The sequence below is a fragment of the Haemaphysalis longicornis genome, unplaced genomic scaffold (assembly GCF_048455015.1).
Source record: "Haemaphysalis longicornis isolate Haplotype H1 unplaced genomic scaffold, Haemaphysalis longicornis Haplotype H1 scaffold_9, whole genome shotgun sequence".
Classification (NCBI taxonomy): domain Eukaryota; kingdom Metazoa; phylum Arthropoda; class Arachnida; order Ixodida; family Ixodidae; genus Haemaphysalis; species Haemaphysalis longicornis.
The window spans coordinates 704,030-726,504 of NW_027526460.1; the positions used below are offsets into that span (position 1 = coordinate 704,030).

Genomic DNA, 22,475 nt, shown 5'->3' on the forward strand with positions numbered 1-22,475 from the left:
ATGAAACGGAGTATAGTTAGACTGCTTTGTAGACTGTCTACCAAGCTGTCTGCGAATTGGAACGCAGCAAGAGTCTTCGCTCTCACCTGGGCACGCGCCGGCGACAGTGCGTCTGCCGCGGCTATGACGGAACACAATCCACTTTAATCCAATCCAAATCCAATCGAATCCAATCCAAGCCAAGCCAAGCCAAACCAAGCCAATCGAATCCAATCCAATGCCCCTCGCGAGAGAGTGTTCGCTATCGAAGAGGAGAGGGGGTGAGCGGAGGAGAGTGCGGACGCCGACGACGACGACGGACGCACGCAGGAAGGACAGGGCCGATGACAAGAGATGCTCTCAGCGTCGCATCTAAAAAGTTTACTTCCCCTTTCTCCCAACAGCCCGGTTTGTATTTCGCGCGTTGGTTTTTCGCACTGCCTTGATAGTAGTTCGCGTCACATCTGACAGATGGCGCCACCAGTCCACGACGCGCGCGCCGCTCGTGGGACCTGGTTCGCAGCGGTTGCACTCGGTCTCTGCAAGAGGTAGCGTCAACATCCCCCTCGCGAGGGGCACGATCAAATGCAGAGCATTTCCGGGGGCGCACGACGTTAAGTAGTTTGCGTTACGTTAATGTTGTTGCACTTTTGGCAACTGCTGACGAGAGAGCGCTCGTCAGCAGTAATTTGAATGAGTCAAGGATATAAGGCGCGTCCGTAGCCTCCCATTCTGTGTCGGCTTTGTGGCGAAGTGGGTAGAGTACCATGCACATTGCGTTCCGCCCGCAGGGCTGAGGGATCGAAACCTGGCGCCGGATAGCATTTTCTTTTATATAGTGTAGGGGGAGGGGTGCGGACAACGACGGTGCGGACTACGACGGGACAACGCGGGTGACATCGTGAGTTACTGAAATGCTCTGCATTTAAAACGCCATGTCACGCAGTTCGGTTGGCTCAGATGTGAAATGACGTCCTTCTTTAAAGTTATAACGACAGTTGCGGCAAAAGTGTGAACCCGGCCTTACACAAACAGTAAGATGCTTACGACGCAGGAGGGACACAGGCAGATCCATGCTTATCTGCAAGAACAGAGCTTGGATCCTTCAGAGGTTCATTCAGCTAATTGGCTAGGAAATATTCGCTCCATCGCAAATTACTATAACCGTGTTTTGTTTCGTGCACTCCTTGGACTCTGTCCAGCTTTGCAGGTCATCCTTCTTCACAGAGTGGAAGGGTACTAATTTTTAGATGCGACGCTGAGAGGAGCATCTCTTGCCGGCGGCTCTGTCTTGCGTGCGTCCGTCGTCCGCGTCCGCACAGCTGCGTCTCTCTTCCGCTCGCCTCCTCTCCTCTCTCCGATAGCGAACACTCTCTCCCGACATCTGCGGTCGCGCTGCGCGCAGCTGCGCACAGTGCGCATGTGCAGTACTCTCTCTCTCCGCGGTCTCCTCTCCTTTGGGCGCGCTGCGCATAGAAACGGAGTGCCGCGCTCAATTCGACGGTCGACCGCGCTTGGGCTTGCTCTCTTGCCGTACCCGACGATTGCTTGATGCGACGCGAATGGAACCCTCTTCAGCGTCGCATTACACCAGGGTTCACAAATTCTGCTGCAGAATCCTCCACAACACCGCGTAAGGATTATTTGGGCTCCCGCCCATGCCGACGTGCCTGGCAACGAAGCTGCCCATCAGAATGCCCGCGATCTGACACACCGGGCTAGTCAGGAGTTCGGCGAGCAGCGGCGTGACTGTCCCCTTTTGTCCTACAAGGAAATCACGCAGCACTACCGCCTGCAGCGAACCATGTACCCTCCTCCACACAAAAACCTAACCAAAGAACAAGAACACCACCTTCGAGGTATCCAAACCAATACCTTTCCCCACCCAACTAGAGCCCACATTCTGGCTCCCACCCTGTACTCCTTGCAATGCCGCTTCTGTGAGGCTCCGGGCACGCTTTACCACATTGTGTGGGGCTGTGATAAAAACCCTAACCTACCCCCTCTGCCCTTCCCCTCCCCTGAGCACTGGGAGAGAGCACTGTCCAGCTCGGACCCTGATGACCAGCTTTGGCTGGTGAAGAGAGCCCAAGAAGCTGGACGGTCTCAAGGGGTCCTGGAATAAGGACTCTTCCCCAAGGCGAACTTCTTCGTAGGGACGTTTATTACTCCTCCTCCTTCCCGCGAGGGGAGGTGGGCGTAATTTTGTTTGCTATTATTTTTAAATTTTTTTGTGGGTCCTCCCTTCCGAAGCGAAATCCTGTGTACGCCACTGGTAACGACGATGGGCATCGTCGGTGGAATGTAAGAAAAAAAAATTCCCCTGCATTTCCCCGAGAGGGAGAATGTGAAAGTGCGAATGCACGGTTGTCGGCCCGCTTGCGGCGCTTGCGCTCGGCCACCGCAGCCCACCGCATCGCCGCCTTCTCTTCCATCTCTTCCATCGGGTTTGTAGTATCACGTGTACACCACGCAGTTATCAAGCCGCTATAACGCCGCTGAGTCGCCAACGCACGCCGCTGACGACGTAGTTTGAGTGCGTTAAAGATATAAGGCGCGTTCTGACACCGATATCAGCGTCGCGTCCGTGGCTTATTCGGTAGAGCGTCGGGCTGCGGCCGCAAAGTCCTCGGATCGAAACCTGGCGCCGGATGCTGTTTCTTTTATAATATAGAGGAGCACTGCGGACGCCGCCGACGCCGCCGCCGCCGCCGCCGGCGGTGGATGGTTTGGGGTCGCTTATAAAGAGCATTCGCTCTTAAAAAACGCTTCCGGTGGTCGGAGTAGAACCTCAGTCCCTCGTGTTCTGAATCGGATGTCTATCTGATTGAGCCATTCCGACTTTTTTAAAGATGGTAGTCTTTCTTGGGCTACTTAAACCCAGAAATTTTGGTCTGTCTGCATGTCTGTCTGTCTGTCTGTCTGTCCGTCTGTCTGTCTGTCTGTCAGTGACTCGATTCAGCCACCCGGCCAAAGCAAAAGAATGCCTGCGCAATAGTCTGATATAGTCACAGCTAAATCTACCCGTCTATATCCGGTGTAATGTTCATACTTGTCAACATTGTTGAAGAAGAACAAGACATTACGCAAATATGAGACAACAAATCAATACAGAAGGGATATTTGCAGTGTTCCTTTATAAAAATTCAAACATGCTTGGCTTTTGCGAAATTAAATACTTCATCAACTGCAGAAAAAGAATTCACTCCGCCGTCGCCTGCTGTCGCCCGCGCCACTGTAGCGTCTGGCGCCATTTTAAGAAATCAACCGGCAACAGTTACGCAAGGTTCCACTAGATAGTTTCCACGTTCTGCTTGCAACGCACGTGGAGTAGGGAAACGCGGTTCTATAAACGTTGAAGTAGGGTGCCTCGATTAACGCGCGTCTTCGCCGTACGGCAGCGTTTGCATCGAGACACCCGGTTTGGAACAGTGGAACGCGGGAAATTTAAAATGATTTAAGCAAACATTTCGCGTCTTTACCTTGGGAGGAGCGCGACGCAAGAGGAACAACATGAGAGGTGAGCGGTAAAGCGAAGGGAGGCATTTACTTCGCAAAAGCCGATAAAGACTATCGTCTTTTGACGTCATTTGCAACGAAAGGAGCAGATACGCCGCCAATTTTTTTTACTGCATGGAAAACTGCACCTATTACATCCTACAAAAGTTGTGAGTCATCCAAGCAGATGCACATCACTGCAGCTAAACTAAACCGTCCGTCAAAACTCGGGCAAGCAGACGCACGCGTCCAACATATGCAGCCATTCTGGTGGGTCACTTTGCGCCGCATAAATGCTCCGCACCAACGCAACTTGCTCCCGAAAACTGGACTTCGTTGGACGAGGGGGTTCCGCGTGCCTGTCCGTCATGCGGCACTTCCACAAGCTATACAATCCCATCACAAGAAATATATCATAGAGCACTCCAGTAACACCTCGAAAAATCAAGAACCGAATAGTATAAGGGGTAATGTTCATGTCCTTTTTAAGAGTTCGTTGCAACACATCCCAAAAAACACCGCATCCTGGCACAAAACAAAACAATGATTCCGATACTGCAGAATCAGTTTGCATTTGTAGAGGGGTTAATGCACGTTCGAAATTAGACAAAGAAATAATGCGCCCCGCCGTTTAACGACGACGGTGGTTGAACGCGAAGCCTGTTCGTGCGAAATCAAATGGCGAAGTCAAACCCGCCGCGATCGAAAGTCCAAACTGCGTGTGAGTCAAAGTCAAAGCTCAACGAGTCAAAGTTCAAACCGCCTGCGAGAAAAACTCCAAACGCCGATGACGACCAAGGAATCCCGATCGAGAAAGCTTTGCACTCCCTCCGTCTAGCGACGACCATCGTCGTCGTTAGACGGAGGGGTGAATGATTTTTTCACTGCCTGCAACATGCGCCACTTTTCCTTCTTGAGGAGGTGCATCATGAAGCCTTTGTTACTACTGTCCTTCTAGGAAACGTCGTTAGAGGCGCACTTACAGGGCCGAGAAAGTTGATATTTGAGTGAGTGAATACACTTTATTTAACGGAAGGGCACGATCTTCAGAAAAAATCTCTACGGGGGTAGGGCTTTCCTTTTCAGGATAGAGCAGAAGAGCTTCATGGGGAAGTAGGCATCTGTGGCTGCGGAAAGGAAAGAAAAAAGATTCGGCCCATTGGGTTTTGCGTAAATAGTGTCCACCTAAATCCTCACGGCGAAAATATCCCCCTTGCCAAAGTCTCAGCGTTTAAAGGCAACGTGGAGAAAGTAACCTACCAGGTGTACAGGTGATTTAAAGAACTTCAATGCTGACAGAGGAAAAGCAAAGAGAGGAATAGAGCGGTGAACAGTTACAACCTGTCGCTCGAAAAATTAGCTTCTGTCTACCACCAATCGCAACAGCCGCGCTTAACTTAAAATAGTATCATATAACACAGATACATTAGCATTTTAGGTAGGATTACACGTGGACCTGATACAAAGAAGGCGTTATTATCAACCGTCCGACCGACGAACAGCCAACCCCGATGTTGTAGTACAACTTCCCGCATTTCGTTACGGTCAGCGTTCCGTAATATTTCACGATGATTATTTTCTCTGGTGTAAAATCTGACGCAACGTCTTCCCAAATGCAGTAGCGAAACGGGGAAGGGAAGCGTATCCGATCTCACGGGGGACCCGCGCCCACGGGTGGTAATTTCCCGATTTGAGGCAAGAGAGAGGCAAGAACGTGGTGAGACGAAAAGAACTCGTCATTGCTATCAGCTCGAGCTGCATGTGCTGCATCTGCAAAACGGCATGGCTTTGAGGATGGGCATACGGTCAAGACATATGTGTAGCGTTGTTGGGAATTACGATCAGGGAAGTGATCATACAATGCCAAACTGTGGACGCTACCCGCCAGGATTGTCTGGGTGAGAAGGATCACTGGTTGAGAGAGACTCCGGGATGCACAAAGCGGCCATTCTTCAGGATCGAAACTCTAGCGCGAACGGACAGGATGCCGTCAAAATAAGCGATGCAAACTCTGCCTCCGTTGATAAGCCAACCCTCGCAGAAGAAACCAACGCATAGCGAAATTTAAATATCGTTTCTTGTAATCGCTAGTGTCGCTTTCCGCGCGCTTTCATTGCTCTTACATTCCATCAAAGTAACATGCGGCCAAACCCCCACGGGCTAGCTGAACCCCACACATTCAATTTCATGCGTGCACCCAGCTTCGTAGGCTCGCATTTCGGAAAAACACCCTTCGGTACACTTTGCTGTTTGATACGTCGAATTACAGAGCTGATCAGAGACTCGGCGAAGACGCGCCCAGTCCTGATATTCTTCAACATGAAAATTTCAGTGCTTTTCGGACCATTTTTGCAGTGTTAACAATTCTAAATGACCTGGTTGTACATAAGCAGGCTGAGGGGTTTCCCTAATGCCATGGATTGGGCTAAGACCAATGCCTCCCTGCACGAGAGAGCGCGGGGTGGTAGCGGAACAGCATTGTCGCTCAGAACGACAGCCCCACCAGGTCAGCGACGATGTGTCCAGGCCAGCTTTCCAGCCGCTCAACAGTGCGCGGAAGGCATGCAAAAAATTTCGGGGACGAAACTTCGCTGACTCCAGCAGGCGCAACCATTGCGTGTAAGACATGACGCAATAGGGAGACAGAAGAAACTCACGCGTAGGGACTTGTGGTAAAGATTGCACAGACGTGTGTGATAAGATGCAGCAGGAAATGCTAAACTGGCTTTAACCGCTTGCCTGCAGCCTTTTAACGAGACGGAATTCATGAATCTCTACCACGCGCAAGCTTAGCAATCGCTTACGGGCGCGTTGTCAGTCGGACGGGTCTCGTGTTTCCTCCGACGCCCTGGGCAATAGCCACCAACAGCCGCGCACGTTAAGTAGACGACCAGAGTATACGTTGTGAGCTTTTTCCTTTTTTTTAAAGACGATAGTCTTTTTTAGGCTACTTCAACCCAGAAATTTTGGTCTGTATACGCCTCGAACTTCGCGATCGCTGCGCCGCCAGCCGCCGCTTCTCCGCGGCGTTGACAGATGTGCGCTGCGTGGCTGATAGGGGCTCGTGCAGTGTTTTGGTTCTGTTCTTTTCGCCTTTCAGCGCCCTAAAAAAAACTTGTTATGGTGACGTCTGTTAGCAAAGAGTACGTTTATGTCACTGAAAAAGTAGCTGCGTCTTCGTAGAGCACGCGATCGCCTGCAAGAGCTACCCGGGAACGCGGTTCTGCGCGCATCGTCACCGCTCTTCTGGGCGTCGGCGACGGTAGCAGCATATCACCCCTGTCACCTACAAATGCGCCAGGAACAAATGAATTCTACTGTATGCCTTGTTTAGACCTGATACTGGCACAGTGAGAGGTTGGCTTCATTTTGTAGCGTGGACAACGAATGCGGCTTCGTTTCGAATATATACGTCACAGAAAAATGTGCTTCGGGGATGTCATTAGCCAATCCCGGACAATAACTTATGCCTTGTATAAGAATATAAACCATGCGAAAATTTTAAGTATATACGTTGAATATGTGCCCACACACGTCTTATAGCAAGGACCAAGGCAATATAATATGAAACCACGGGAAAATACATGCTGTGCAAGTGCGGAAGAAACATAATAGCTCTAACGGAAATGAAAAAAAAAAAAATACAGTGCAGCTTCTAACATGCTAAAGACGTTCGTCGAAACTTGAGCCAGGTAGGGTTCACCAGACACACGTACTATATGCGAAATGGACTGGCATTTCGCGAGAAATAGGTGGGGGGTAGGGGAAGGGGACGCTGTGTATAAATGCAGAGCGGAATCAAGCAATGAACGTTTTAGTAATCACACACACAAATCTCGCGTTCACTGTCGTTTTGTTTTTCGATTTCAATGAACAGCTGATCGTTCGGCGGACGCATTTTTGGAAGTATATAGGGTAGGCATTTCACAAGCGATGAAAGGTGCCGCTAGAAAAGTGTGGTATTAAATGAGGCCCCCTGATTTCAGTTTGTTCTTTATTCTTCAGGCTCCCTGTGCCATGTGACGATATTTCGAAGAAGAGTTTAGTCGCGGATGCCGATTATATTCTAAGCCTATCTGCGCGCTGCTTGCAGACGATATATGTAGCGGATGAATGTTTGCCGGCGCTCACCTCACGACAAGACGACTCTTTGTCGTGTGCTGATCCCCGAGTATAATTCTGCATTATCCATCGTACTTACGTTGAATATTCCCGAAATTAACAAACACTGGCTTGTAAATGGTGGTGATCAATATCAGAGGTATACAGTCAAACCCGTTTATAGCGAACTGCAATATGCACCGTGATTTGTTCGATATATCCAATAGTTCGATATAGCCGAACCCGCCTATAACAAGCTTATTGTTACGAGTTCGCAATCCGCGGGAGCCCCCCCACCCCCCTTCTCACCAACTGCGCCATCCGCGTATGCAGAAGCAAACACAGTACAGTAGCCATTAACACACCGAAATAATCCATTTATTGCAAATATCAAAGCTACTTTCCGCCTTAACTGCCCACATTGCAAAAAAAAAGCGTGATTTTTGTTTTCACTTTCGTTTTGGCGGCTTCAACTAGCATAGCATTCTCTACACGGAACATTGTTTGCACCAGTTCGAGTCCGCGTCCTCAAAAATCTAACAAGCATTGGCGGAGCACATCGACTGCCGAAAAAGCTTCATTATAAGCGTCGGACGGATTTTACTCGCGACATCATCGGGAACGCTGGCGAGGTCTTCCCACAGTTCACCGATGCTGCTGTCTTGGTCCGGACTCGCTGACAGGGCTGGTTCCGTCGTGAGTCCCGCGCGTCGGAAACAGTTACGGAAAGTATTGCGTGTCACGTCGCTCACCGCGAGGCGCAATGCCTTAGTCGCGGCTCTTCGTGGTCGCGGCCAATCCACATCTCTATCGCCGCTCCGAGATCATGCATTTCGGTGGCCATTCTAGGCGCCCAGAGTTCGATATATCGGATGTGAACTTCGTTATAAGGAATATGTTTCCCATGTATTTCCGTAACTGAAATATTTTTGTTCGATATTTACCATAATTCGCTCTATCCGGGTTCGTTATAGCCGGGTTTGACTGTAGTATTGGTAAACGTAACTGGCGTGCTGTCAGCTATGAGTGCTCCCCTGATTATGCAAGCGCACAAAACTAATTTACATCGTAGTGTATGTACCCTTAGCATGAACATTTGAGAAACCGGTGATTACGGAGACACTGCTAGTAAATTCAGTTCAGTGTAACTACAATCAGGTTCATGCATACGCCGGTTCCGCGACGCTGGCCTGTGACACACACCAGACCGTATATACCACACTAAGATGGCGTCAGAAACATGTAAACTCTCGTAAACAAACCCCATTTGCGAACAGAGTGACTGCTACAGATAAACATGGATTTCCAACGCCCGCAAACGCTAAATCTCAGTCGTGAACATGCAGCAAAAGCAGCGGCGGCAGTGGGGAGCGGGACGGAGACTCCCGCGCCTGCTTTCGAAACGGGCCGCTAGGGGGATTTCAGTGGCACCCCTACAGGCCGCGCTCGACGCGTATAGTCTGTTCGTCTGCCTGTCTGTGACCCGATTCAGCCACCCGGCCAAACTAAAACAATGCTTGCGCAATAGTCTTATATAGTCACAGCTAAATGTGCTCGTCTAAGTCCGGTGTATGTTCATACTTGTCAATGTTGGTGAAGAACAACAAGGCATTGCGCAAATATAAGACAACAAAGTAATACACAAGTGATATTTGCAGCGTTCCTTTACAAAAAATCGTGCATGTTCGATTTGTGCGAGATTAAATACTCCATCAACTGAAGAAAAAAAATCCTTCCGTCGTCGCTTGCTGTTGCCCGCGCACCTATAGCTTCTGGCGGCATTTTAAGAAATCAACCGGCAACAGTTACGAAAGGTTCCACTAGATAGGTTGGGAGGAGCGCGACGCAAGAGGAACAACATGAGAGGTGAGCGGGAAAGCGAATGGGGGCATTTACTTGACAAAAGTCGATAAAGGCTATCGTCTTTTGACGACATTTGCAACGAAAGGAGCAGATACGCGGCCAATTTTTTGTTTTCGCGCGCATTTTTATGCTTCCTTCTGAAACACACCCGCACACGCACGCACGCACACACACACACGCACACACACACACACACATACACACACGCACACACACATACACACACGCACATACACACACGCACACACGCACACGCAGTTCAGTTACCTGCGAAATAAATCACACTCACTCGAGATGTGCGCGCGTGTTGAGGGCGGCTGAAAGGCACGGTTTTATTTCGTTTAAACTGAAAGCCAATAAAGGTAAACAGAAACACGTACTCCAAAGCACGTACCAAGGTGGCAGAGCTCTGTTGAAATCCTCAAGCGGTTGAAAGCGCCAACATTGATCCTCGTTAGCAGCTGGGGCCAGCTCTTCCTGTAGGTAAAACATTCTTTGCTTCCTTCTTTTATCTGTAAATGTGGAGAGGCACTGAGGGAGGCTGCTCCCACTTTACCTAAGAAGAAATCGTGGACTGCTCCGTCTAACGACGACGATTGTTGAACGCAAATATTTCTCGTGAGGGGTTCTTTGGTTGCCGTCTGAGTTTGTGCATTGACTCACAAGCTGTTCGAACTGTGACTCGTTCAACTTTGATTCTGACTCGCACGCAGTTAGGACTTTGAATCGCAGCGGCTTTGACTTTGAGCCTTCATCATTTGATCTGAGAAGAAATCTTCGCGTTCAACCATCATCGTCGTTAGACGGATGGGTGCCTGATGTTGCTGTCTAATGTTGCATTTTCAATGCACCTGTCTCCAAACTCAAACTGATTCTACCGTGTCGGAATTTCCCAAATAAAAAGAAGTATCTAAGAAAGCCACCCAATTTTAGGCTCAATAAACGTTTTCCAATCCAAAAATATCTGAATGGCCCAATCAGAGAGACATCCGCTTTATAACGCGAGGGGCCCACGTTTGAGTGCGACCACGGAAAGCGTTTGTTGTTGCTTACACTTAAGGCATTTCTTACACTTAAAGCGTTTCTCACATTCCACCCACTATCATCATCATCGACAGAGAAAGTTGGCTTTCCGGCAGAGTTTTCAACGCGACATACTCTATAAGTCAGACATAAAAGGCTTCGCGGTAAAAGGCTTAGGTGGTCGGATAGCCAGAAATATTTTTTGAAGGGTTTGTTCCGCGTTGTGCGTGTTCTCTTCCCTGGTCCAGTTTTTTTGTGCACAGTTCCAGTGATGAACTATTTTCAACTAGCCCGGCTTTCCAATCTGCTTCGAAGGGTGTGATACGCCGCGGTAAAAAAAAGAAAAAGACACCAAATTGGAGATGTTGCGCATAAAGAAAATTATAGTAATTTTTCGGCTTTAATAAACTGACACCCTTCTTATTTTTTTATTATTGCGTAGTGATTAAGTGTGTAAATAGCAGAGGCAAAACAAAGGCGAAAGGAAGGCGGCGCTGAGAAAAGGCAGTGCCTAGTCTGTGGACCAATGAACCTAAATAGGCTGCTGCTGCTGCTGCTGCTGCTGCTGCTGATGATGATGATGAACACAGAATAATATGCAGCACTATTTTGTGGACCAGACCGAAGCACAACGTTCTGGTTTATTCTGTGGGCTGTACCACGGTACGTTTGATCCTTGTCCGTCTAAAGCGACCTAAAATATACCAATAAACACTCATTCACATAAATTAAACAGTGCGTAGAATAACTTAAAAGAACAGGTCACAGCAGAAAGTTCCTTGGAAAAAAAAAAAAACTTCCCCACTGCTGGCAGTCGAACCCAAGTCGTTAGGGCCAAAACCCAAGACTCACGAGAACAGCACCAACTAGCTCACATCGACACATTTATTCGGTCCAAGACTTTATTCCCCTGGGCCATGGAAGCAGACCAGCGGGGCCTTTTAGCAGTAACTCAAAACAGAACATAACCCTGTAGTCTAGTCCACAGAATAAAGCTGAACATTATTAAAGACGACAGTCTTTCTTGGGATACTTAAACGCAGAAATGTCTGTCTGTCTGTCTGTCCTTTCTGTGACTCGACTCAGCCACCCGGCCAAAGTGAAACAGAAGCTGCGCAATAGTCTTATGTATACCCACCGCCAAATATAAACGTCTAAGTCCGGTCTCAATCTTCATACTTGTCAACATTGTTGAAGAAGAACAAGACATTGCGCCAATATAAGGCAGAAAATAAATACATGAGTTATACTTGCAGTGTGTTCCTTCATTGAGAAATTCGCGGATGCTTGGTTTTTGCGGTAGCAAATAAAATACTACATCAACTGCAGAAAACCGTCGCCTGCGGTTGCCCGCGCTACCTGGCAGCATTTAAAAAAATCAAACGGCACCAGCAACGAAAGGTTCCACTATATAGGTTCCACGTTGCGCTTGGAACGCTCGTGGAGTAGGGCAAGGTGGTTCTTTAAACCACAGCAGGGTGCCTGACATTCACGCGCGTCTCTGCCGTACGGCAGCGCTGGCATCGAGGCACGGTAAGTTAGGTTGACTTGAGCAAACCTCTGGCGTGTTATCCCTGGGAGGAACGAGACGGGAGAGGAACAGCGTGAGAGGCGGGCGGGAAGAAGAAGGGAGCACATTTACTCGCCAGGGGCGCCAGTCGACCATCGTCTTTTGTCGCCATTTGCAACGGAAGGAGCAGATACGGGGCCAATTTTTCTGTCGACTGGTCCTCAGAATAGGCAGCGCGCTCAGAAAAGTTCGAGGAGTGTTCTGGCCCGGGAACACCCTTCCCGTCTACGCCCCTGCACGGAGTGCACCATCAGGCTATACTTTCCGCTGTGCAATCTTGCTGTGTTTCTGCGCTTACCTTTGTCTCGCAGCGCCAAACGCCGCCTGTCTTTTCATGAGACGAAGAGCACTTCCGCTCCCCTAGACACAGAGGCTGGCCCTACTCACGCTGGCAGGTTCTAAGGCGCGCCGCTGTCAAAAGCGCTCGAATGGCGCCGCTCACCTGCTCTGTCGCACACGTGAATCAGCATCCAGGTTTCGTTGTCTGTGGCCACGAACTGCTGGAACAGGGACCCTGCGTTGAACATGTGAGCCCCGGCTTCAGGTCCATCCGCACACACAATCAATGTTCCTAAAATTGTGCTGCCATAAGCTAGCTATACAGAGGTCGTCGGTAGCCCCGCGCATGTTTAGATCTGTCAGACCCTGCAGTTGGGAACAGCTGGGGGAGCAAGACGTTTTCCACGCACGTCCCAGGCGAAACTGCTGCAGCCCGCATGAGCAGGACTCAAATGTGAGCAGACGCACTACTCTTGTAACGCCGCTGTTGGCTTCGTTCGGCGGGCAGGATGCAGGCCTGGTCACCGAAGGTGATGAAAGTCGCCTGGGTTGAAGCTTTGGAAATTAGTATTTCATTCTTGTTCTGCGTGCGTGCGTGCGTGCGTGCAGACAGAGAGAAGTTGCTCCCCTCCCCTACCCTTCGGCACACACTCTTCCTTCGGCGCCGGTTCGCTCCCGGCGCTTCACATTTCATGCATTCCCCTGAAAACAGGTCTTCCCAGCCACGTATTTTAACAGCGGAGTTGTTAAGTTTGCGCATCTCACTCGATTATTTAATACCGCCCAGCAGCTAGATATCCTTCGTTATGTTTTGTGTCTACTTTTGTGGTGCTTGTTTTCACGCCGACCGAGCTCACTTTGGCGTGAGGGGCGTAAGGAGAAACCGCGGAGGCTTCTTTGTTATTCGCCGCGCTTTTGTGTCCACCCGACGAGCGGGCCCGGAGACGACTCATACAAAGCGCGTTTACATGGATGCGACAGTAGCGTATCGCATTGGATTTGTCGCGTTACCATACCGCATCGCAGCGCATGTAAGCAGGACAATTCGTTTGGAAGACGCGTCGCATCCCATGCGCTAAACCAGGGTAGGTCGAGAATGCAAATGCGACTTCCTGAACGCATGCTGCGAGTCGTATCGCATTTCTCGGCTCGGCTCGGGTGTTGGGAACTTTAGGCTTAGCATCGTGGCGGATATTTGATCGCCGCTGTCTGTACAACTGCGGATGACGATCCTTAACACAACTTTTCGCCTCATTACCATCCCCCTTCTCGTATGTGGAACTTTATTTCCGCGATAATCGCCGTTTTGAGCGATCGGTGTCCAAGACATTTGCCGTGGCCTGTCTTGATTCTTCTGCGCAGGTAGCGCCATCTTTCTGCCGCTCGCCGCACCGCGCGCCGCGGTGCCGGGTCTCGAACCTCCGCGGCCGTTCAGTACACGACCGGCTATAAAATATAGCTGATCGTGGTTCAGCATAGACTAAGCATCGTGGCAGATATCTGATCTCCGCTCTTTAAATCAGCGCTGATAATCCCGAGCTCAATTTTTCACCACACTAGCACCTACTTTCTCGCATGTGGAACTTCTTTTTCGCGATCAGGCTGATTTGCAAGAGTGACGACAAGCTGTGGCTGCCGTGGTCTGCCCCGGTTCGAGCCACTTTGTGGACCGTGCAGGCAGGCGCGGCAGGCGTGTGCGCGGACCGTTACCGAGGGCAAGTAAACGCTTCACGATCGCCTGCTTAGCTCAGCGATCGCCGTAATTCATCGGGTGGACCGGGGAACGACCCCCAGGTTTCGCTTCAGCCGCGATAGACGCCAAAATGAACACAAACAACTTGTCGGCTACCGGACACTGGCAATGTCGGAAATGCGACCCTACAACTCCCAGATATTACACAGGGCGGCGCTAGTCTCCAATGCGCATGCATGTAAACGCAAACGTGTCGAATTCTCCCGACTGGACGAACCAATGCGATACGCTACTGTCGTATTCATGTAAACGCGCTTACAGACGCGTCGGTCACCACAGAATAGTTGAAAGCGATGTAAGCTTTTTGAAGGACGCTTTCCTTGCATTCATTTGAGAAGCCGGCGGAGGGGGACTGTTGAAATTTTAACGACCGCGATTACCGCCACCGCAATGCCCGAACCGGGCGGTAGCTGAAGGTCGGTCAAGGCGTCAAACCTTGAGTCAAACATAGGAGGAGGTCACCAGACGTTCTGTCTGTGACTGTTGCACTACTCAAAGTTACTGGCAGAAGTTTCAGTTGGTCACACGCCTGAAACTGGCGACTCGGCAGCTGGGATGGGTCAATGGGTAGGCGACCAGGCTTTGTTAGGCGCTCCACGTGTCCACAAAGGAAATTAATTCTGGCAGCGCGGAGCACAAACATAGGCGTGCACGGTATGACAATACTTTAAGACGTGCCGCCCGAGAGCGGATTCCCGTCGTTAGGTCTGCTTTTTAGTTGGTTGGTTTTCATTTCTGTTATATTTGTGTATTGCGAAATACCTTTGGGTTTCTTTACGAGAATGAGAGAGGTGGGTCACATTACTATTTTGAACCCACCTAGCTTTGTCATGGTGGCCAATCAGTGGCCCAGTGTGGGCTAATCAATGAGCCATCCTCACTCCCAAGTTGTGACGTCCCTTTTGTGGGCGGGGTTTTGTTGGTAAGACCGAGCAGTTTGAGGTTTCTGAGGACGGACAGGAGTACGGAGAGCCCCGCTCGACGCGGGCCTTGCGCGGCCTCTCGTATGCGATCATGAGCCGCGAAAGTTGTAACGACGTAATGTAAATGAAGTGTACATATTGTACATTTTGAGTTTGCTTGGAGTAGGTCGTCATCGGCTATGGGCCGTAGGCCGACGAGGCAGCGAGTCGTCGCTTCATCAGATTATCGATCATCGACGACGGCGACCGATCCACCTTTGAAGTTTAACTGGAGCTGTTTAGCAAATCGTTATTTTGCGTGTCCGAAGTTAGACAGCAAGACAATGCCGAGCGCACCTGAGCGCATTCCTCACGGTGACTGCCGGGCAGTTAAAAAGGGACCAGACTCTCGAATCTGGCGCCGAATCCAAACACAGACTTACTACAACATGGCAATTTTGCATCCTGTTTCACCAACTGCTTTTCCCTACAACTGCACAACATGCAATACACCAAACACCACCTATCATCTCGTATGGGAGTGCGCCAAACATCCCACCCCAATGCCATCACCTACATTGGAGCAGTGGGAGCACAGGCTGACCAGCTTCCAGCTCAAGGGTCAGGAGTACCTGATCTCCCGGGCGAGGGCTGCTGGGGAGCCTGAAGGCGGCCTAGACTGAGGCCACCACCCACTCTCCTTTCCCCCTCCCCTTTCCCTTAAAAAATAAATGTTATTCCTCCTCCTCCTCCCCGCGAGGGGGACTCGAGTAAATGCGTCGCATAGGGGGTGGGTGTATTGCGTTAACGTTTAGTGTTTGGGGAGTTGGTGGTAGTGAATGCGTTGTATCAGCAGATTCTTGCCATAGTTTGAATGAGTCAAGGATATAAGGCGCGTTCGTAGCCTTTCATTATGTGTCGGTTTTGTGGCGCAGTGGGAAGAGCACCATGTACCTCGCGTTCCGCCCACAGGTAGTGAATGCGTTGTATCAGCAGCTTCTTGACGTAGTTTGAATGAGTCAAGGATATAAGGCGCGTTCGTAGCCTTCCATTCTGTGTCGGCTTTGTGGCGCAGTGGGTAGAGCACCATGTACCTTGCGTTCCGGCTGCAGGGTCATGGGATCGAAACCGGGCGCCGGTAAGTATTATTTTTTTATATAGTGTAGGGGGAGGGGTGCGGACCTGTTGTTGAGTGCGAGGAGGGTAGCGTGAAGCGGGAGAGGAGGAGTAGGGGAGAAGGCGCACCTGGAACGGCTGTTGCGGACGCCGAGGCACGCCAACGCCGACAACGCCGGGTGACATCGTGACTTAAAGAAAGGCTCTGCATTTAAAAACAAACAAGGAACTGCCGAGCGCTCGTGTGTGCGTTCCTCACGACGACCGCCCAGCGTCCCCGGCGCATGTTTGTCAATCCAAACATTTGGGGAGCTTGGCCAAGATTGGCAGAACAAAAAGGAACTCCGTCGTTCGCCGTAAGCACTTGCTCGGAACGACAAAGAGACGTCATGTCGTACAGCTCCTCCAAGGTGATGTGCCATGATCATCACTTACAAATCCCCGCGAGGGGGACTCGAGTAAATGCGTCGCATAGGGGGTGGGTGTATTGCGTTAACGTTTAGTGTTTGGGGAGTTGGTGGTAGTGAATGCGTTGTATCAGCAAACTTCTTGACGTAGTTTGGATGAGTCAACGATATAAGGCGCGTTCGTAGCCTTTCATTCTGTGTCGGCTTTGTGGCGCAGTGGGTAGAGCACCATGTACCTTGCGTTCCGCCCGCAGGGTCGTGGGATCGAAACGAGGCGCCGGTAAGTATTATTTTTTTATATAGTGTAGGGGGTTCGGGAGCCATCGGAACCCCTTTGATTACTTGGTTTGTGCTTGCGCAGAGCTGCACTGGGACTGCCATCAGGTCACATAGCAAACATAATTCAGTGGAGGAAACGAACACAGAGAAAAACGGAACGCCCCTTACCGGGCGCGGCCAACAGCCAGGCCGGGGATTTCAAAGTACCAGTGGGGTTATCTAGTTCATGCTGGGGAATGAGCATTGCAGGGCGATTTCAGATTGGGCTGCATGCGGAAGGTAGCACGAGCCGTACTTTATCAACGTAAGCGGCCCCAATGCAGCGCGCTGAATATGCCACGCGTGCTGCACGCTCGAGGTGTATCGAATGCTCCACTATCACTACTTTCATAAACAAGCAGCTGGAAACTCGGGAGTAGGCGAAACTCGGGCCTTCCGGAATAACGCCCCAGGTATGGAAAGTGGGCCGGAAAGAATCCAGGCTTCGTCGTCGGAACGAAACCAAGAGAAGGCAGCGAACCGAAGAGACGGAGGAAGAACTAGCAGCACTGCTCGAGAAGCGTCGTAACCGCACAGACAACCAAGCTAAACAATAACATTAACCGTACCTCTCGCAACGCACACCCAGGCCAATTTTTTTAGATGCGACGCATCTCTTGCTCTCGGGCTTGTCCCTCCTGCGTCGTCGCGCCGTCCGTCCGCAGCCCTCCTCCGTTCTTCTCTCCCACAGCTGTGTGCAACACTCTCACTCCGGCTCATTAGCATACCACAGCTGGCGCGCTTGTTTGGGCGCGCTTCGCTGCGTAACGCTGCATTAACAACTGCTCCGGCGCGCGCAAGTGTGCGCATGCGCGACTCTCCTCCATTGTCTCCTCTCCTTCAAGCGCTGTGAATATAAAGCGGGTATCGCGCTGCGGCGGTTCAGTCAAGCGCTCGCTCTCGCACTTGACGTGACCTTGCTTGACTACTTCGTGCTTGACTTGATTCTTTCGATGAAGACGTGATGGAAGCGACGGTCCATTCAGTGAGTGGTGTGACACAACAATTACGCCAATCGTCCCGCGTATAGGAATACCCGCATGTGATGGAAATGCATCATACGCGTTCACAACACGTTTCGCGTGATTTAGAGAATCAACCCAACGGAAACACCACTTGAACCCCCCGATGCGTCGCATCACACCAGGATTCCCTCGCGGGAAGATGGGCGTAATTTTTATCCCCAATTGATATTTATTTGCTTAATTCTGGGCAAGTTGTCGTCATTGCCTGTACGTAGCGATGTACAGAAGGGCGTCACTACGCCGTTGTTGGCTGCACCAATTAGCGTGAGCGCAAAGGGCAGCGCTCATGCAAGAGACGTGAGACCACTACAAAAGAAGTGTCTGCACGGGCGGAGTCCATTCGCTGCACAAATTTCCTGTGTCTCCTGGGTGGTCGCGCTTAGTCGGAAAGACTTTGAACCTAGCACATTTGCGAGCGTAGGTACAGTCGTATACGGTGCTTTTGGAAGCGCTGTTTGTTCACCCTCGGGGTCAATCCTTATCGCACGTTTCAGTTCTCTGGAGGTATGTTCTGCTCATTTCATCGGCGTGAAGCCAACGTCTGATACAGCTTGGGTACGCGCTCGTGTCGGGAAATTGCTGTCGCGGTGTCCCCCAGCTGCTGCAACGCAAAAGTTCTTCTAAGCAAGCAAATGGCCGTGCAATTTTGGTGCACCCAATAGGTTGCCCCTGTTTGGGTAGCAGGAAATAGTGTAATGCGGTGGCCAATATTGTCAAGACATATTTCACATTTATTAGCATGCAAATTCTACGACCGGCAAAGCTAAGACCAATATTTAAAGGCCTGGTTTTACAACCAACTCAGTATGAGGTACGAGAGCACGTTTTAAATGACAACACGTTCGCGCACCGGCAGCAGGAGGCCATGCTTTCGAACTTGCACAATCACGGGATCCGAGGCATTTGCCGAATGCGCCAACCCACCGACGTCGGTAGCATTTCAGCTGGCGTACCCGCAAGTTTTCCCGCCATTTTTTTTTGCGGGGCTACCATGGTTGCCAGACCAGGAATGCCCTCCCCGCTAAAAGAGCGGCTGCAGGTGGTCGCCAGTTTCACTCCGCTCTGGTTACAAACCCCTGCGCGCTCGCGCCGCGGGCTCTGGCTCGGGCCCGGGTGCGGATCTGTCAGTCCGCTCTGGTTGCAAACCCTTGCTCTACAGTGTACCCAATTCTAGTACACTGTAGAACCCAATTCTAGTACACTGTAGCATTTCGGCTGCAGCGGCTGCAGCCGAAATGCTACCCCGACGTCTGTGCGCACCTGTAGGAGGCATATTTGCGGACACGACCGGGAGTGCTCCGCCACCGCGACTTTTATTTATTTATTTATTTATGAATACTGCAATCCCTACTAGGGATTTTCGCGGAGTGGGTGACATGAATTACATGAATTCTCAATATGCAAACAAACAAATTTTCAAAGCAGGCAGAAAAAAAACACAGAAACAAAAGTAGGCGCAAAGCAACTCAAAATATAAAAAAAATTCCAACGTTTGTGGGGACAGATATTAATTGGGATGTTAGTTTAAACACTGTTGTTGAGGCTAGAAGAAAACAATGTTAAGGATGGCTGTGAAACTTCGGTGTTGGTTAGTTTGTTCCAGTCGGTTATAGTTCGTGGAAAGAAGGAATATTTAAAGCAGTTGTTACGGGTTGCATAAGGTGTTATTGTGCGCTCATGCCTTTGTCGAGTTGCATATCCGGACGAGAATGAAAGAACTTCAGAAATGTCTGTCTTGTAATATCCCTTTACTAGTTGATATAGAAATTTTAGTCTAGATAACCGGTTTCTTTCTTTTAGTGTTGGTAGATTAGCTCGAGTTTAAAGTTCCGTAATCGAAGTGCGTCCGAAGCTGTTATAAATAAAACGAATGGCCTTTTTTTGCACTCTTTCTAGCTTGTTGATATTAGTTTTGGTGAAAGGGACCCATATAATGGAAGCATAATCCAAAGTCGGTATAACTATTGTTTTATAAGCCAGAAGGCGGACGGAGGGGGTAGAAAGTTTCAATGCTCTTCTGAGGAAGAAAAGCTTACGCATTGCAGTGTTAGTTACCGTATTAATGCGTTTAGTCCAATTCAGGTCATTTGTGATCCATAACCCAAGATACTTGTAATGTGGGACTTCGGAAAGTTTAGTATGGGTAGTAGAGTACTCGTACTTTAAAGGAGTACTGACACGAAATTTCTCGCTTTCAGTTTTTATGCTGTAAAGAATACCTATTGGCCTAGTAATTACGAAAATCGAACCGAAAGCCGTCAGCCGCCAACACAGAATTAATTATAGCACGTTTATTGCAACCAATTTCAAATTTGGTCGCCGCGCGGGAAAATGGCCGTTCGAAGGCCAGCCTGCAAGCGGGAAGCCTTACGTCACGGTCTCACCCGTGACGTCAGGGACGTTTTTCTTTACTCCATGCGTTCGCCGCATCGTCTGCTACGATTGCACATGGTCCGCGACTCGCCCGCGCAGTCGACATGTCGTCTGAATCTTCAGACTCGGATGAGTCACTGCCACCCGACAGACAGAACAACCTTATTTGGCCAGGCGGTTAGGCCGGCGATGTCTTTGCCGTCGTCCGTTTTTTAATATCACTGCGGCTCGAACCGGCGCAGACCGTGATAGCAACAGCTTGTCGCCACTCTTCTAATCAATCTGATCACGAAAAAGAAGCTCTACATGCGAGAAACTAGATGTAAGTGTGTTGAAAATTGTGCTAGGAGTTGTTATCAGCGCTGAATTTAAAAGTGGCGTTCAGATATTTGCCGCAATGGTAAGCCTACGCTGACCGGAAGCGGGGGTTCGGCGCTCCGACCCAGCACTGTCGGCACCACGGTGCGGCGAGCGGCCGAAAGATGGCGCCACCTGCGCGCTAGAATCAAACAGGCCGCGGCAGATGTCTTGGTCACCGATCGCAGAAACGGAAATTATTGCCAAAATAAAGCTTCGTATGCCAAAAAGGGGATGATAGTGTGGTGAAAAGTTGTGTAAGGGATGGTCATTCGCAGTTGTACAGATACCAGCGATCAAATAGTCGCCACGATACAAAGTTCCCAACACCCAACGTGACCCGTGCAACCCCGAGCCCGCTGGCTTGGGCGACAGTTCTTGCGGCCGCCGGCGTGCACGAACTCCACGAAGTCCACGTTTAGCGCTGCATGTCGTCGCGTGGAAAAGAATGCATCTTGGCGTCGTCGTCGATTTGCTCGGGCAGGCTTCCACGAGCAGTACTTCGCATACCGCGAGCTTGCCATAGCACAACTTGGGCGAGCTCGGCGACGCGCACCGCCGCGTCGCCGCGGTGCCCGTCGACATCGCGCACCACGCCGTTTTCGGCACCAGTGCCGAACACCATGCGCCGGCAACGAACTGAAGAGCAAAGACGTCGAACACGCAACGTTTACAAGCATTGCTCACACAGCTACGCCCACGTCTCCTGCCCAAACGAATACCACCGACAACAGCAGCGCAGGATATCGTTTCCGGTTCTGAAAACGACTATATGACGTCACCCTGAACCGGCCAGACACGTAGGCCAATGTTTCGTCACGCCGAAAGCGATTGCGCTAGTGCTGCCGATTTGTGGAAGCTCGCGGGCTGGATAATCAAAATCGATTTTAGATGTGATTCCGGCCTCGGATCGCTGCAAAAATTTCTGTGAGGCATCTGTACAAACTACTGAAGCCAATTATATCATTTTTTAGGTATCAAAATTTGGTGTCAGTACTCCTTTAATGGATTTTTTTATTAGTTATTTGCATAAACACTGTTTTTTCGAAGTTAATAGCCATTTGCCATTCATCACACCAGGAGGACACTTTTTCTAGAGCATTATTTAACACCTGTTGGTCAGCGGGACAGCATATTTCGTTATAAAGTACACAGTCATCAGCATAGAGTTTGATTTTAACCGGGATGTCATCAACAATATCATTAATAAAAATGAGAAAAATGAGTGGTCCTAGCACGGAGCCCTGGGGAACGCCAGAGTCAACAAGCTGCCTATTTGAGTAGCAATCAGCAAAGACAACAAATTGTTCACGTTTTGCTAGATATGCAGAAATCCAGTCAACTACTTGAGAATTACTGATTATTTTACCTATCTTATATAGCAATTTAGTGTGGGATACCTTGTCAAAGGCTTTCGAAAAGTCCATAAAAATAACGTCGGTCTGTGTCCTATTATTTATTGATTTGGCAAAGTCATGTATTGTTTCAACTAACTGAGTGCTGGTCGAGTAACCTTTTCTAAAACCATGCTGGCATTTTGTTAGAACGTTATAGTTGTCCAGAAATTCGCCGATGTGATTGTAAATTGTAAATGAATGATATGTTCCAGAATCTTGCATACGGTACATGTTAATGAAATTGGACGATAGTTTTTAACGAACTTCTTATTTCCGGTCTTATGAACTGGTTTAACTCTAGCAGTTCCCCAGTCTCTTGGTATTTCTCCTTCTTGTAAGGACTTGTAAAAAATGACATGAAGATATTTTGACACCCACTCAGCGTACCTTTTCAAGAAGCTATTCGGAATGTCATCAGGCCCTGATGATTTTTTGACATCAAGCCTTACGAGAAGATTAACTATACCACCTTCAGTAACAATGACATTAGACATCGGTGGTAGGGATGCATGAA

The 22,475-nt window shown here is 49.8% G+C and overlaps 1 protein-coding gene across 1 annotated transcript in view; it reads right to left on the minus strand.

Moving 5' to 3' along the window:
* LOC144152455 (uncharacterized) overlaps positions 1–22,475 on the minus strand; it is a 63,977-nt gene that overhangs the window by 26,539 nt on the left and 14,963 nt on the right. Inside the window, exon 5 of the mRNA XM_077683720.1 lies at positions 12,477–12,548. Within this exon, the coding sequence (XP_077539846.1) occupies positions 12,477–12,548 (72 nt within the window). The remainder of the gene's footprint in view (positions 1–12,476; positions 12,549–22,475) is intronic.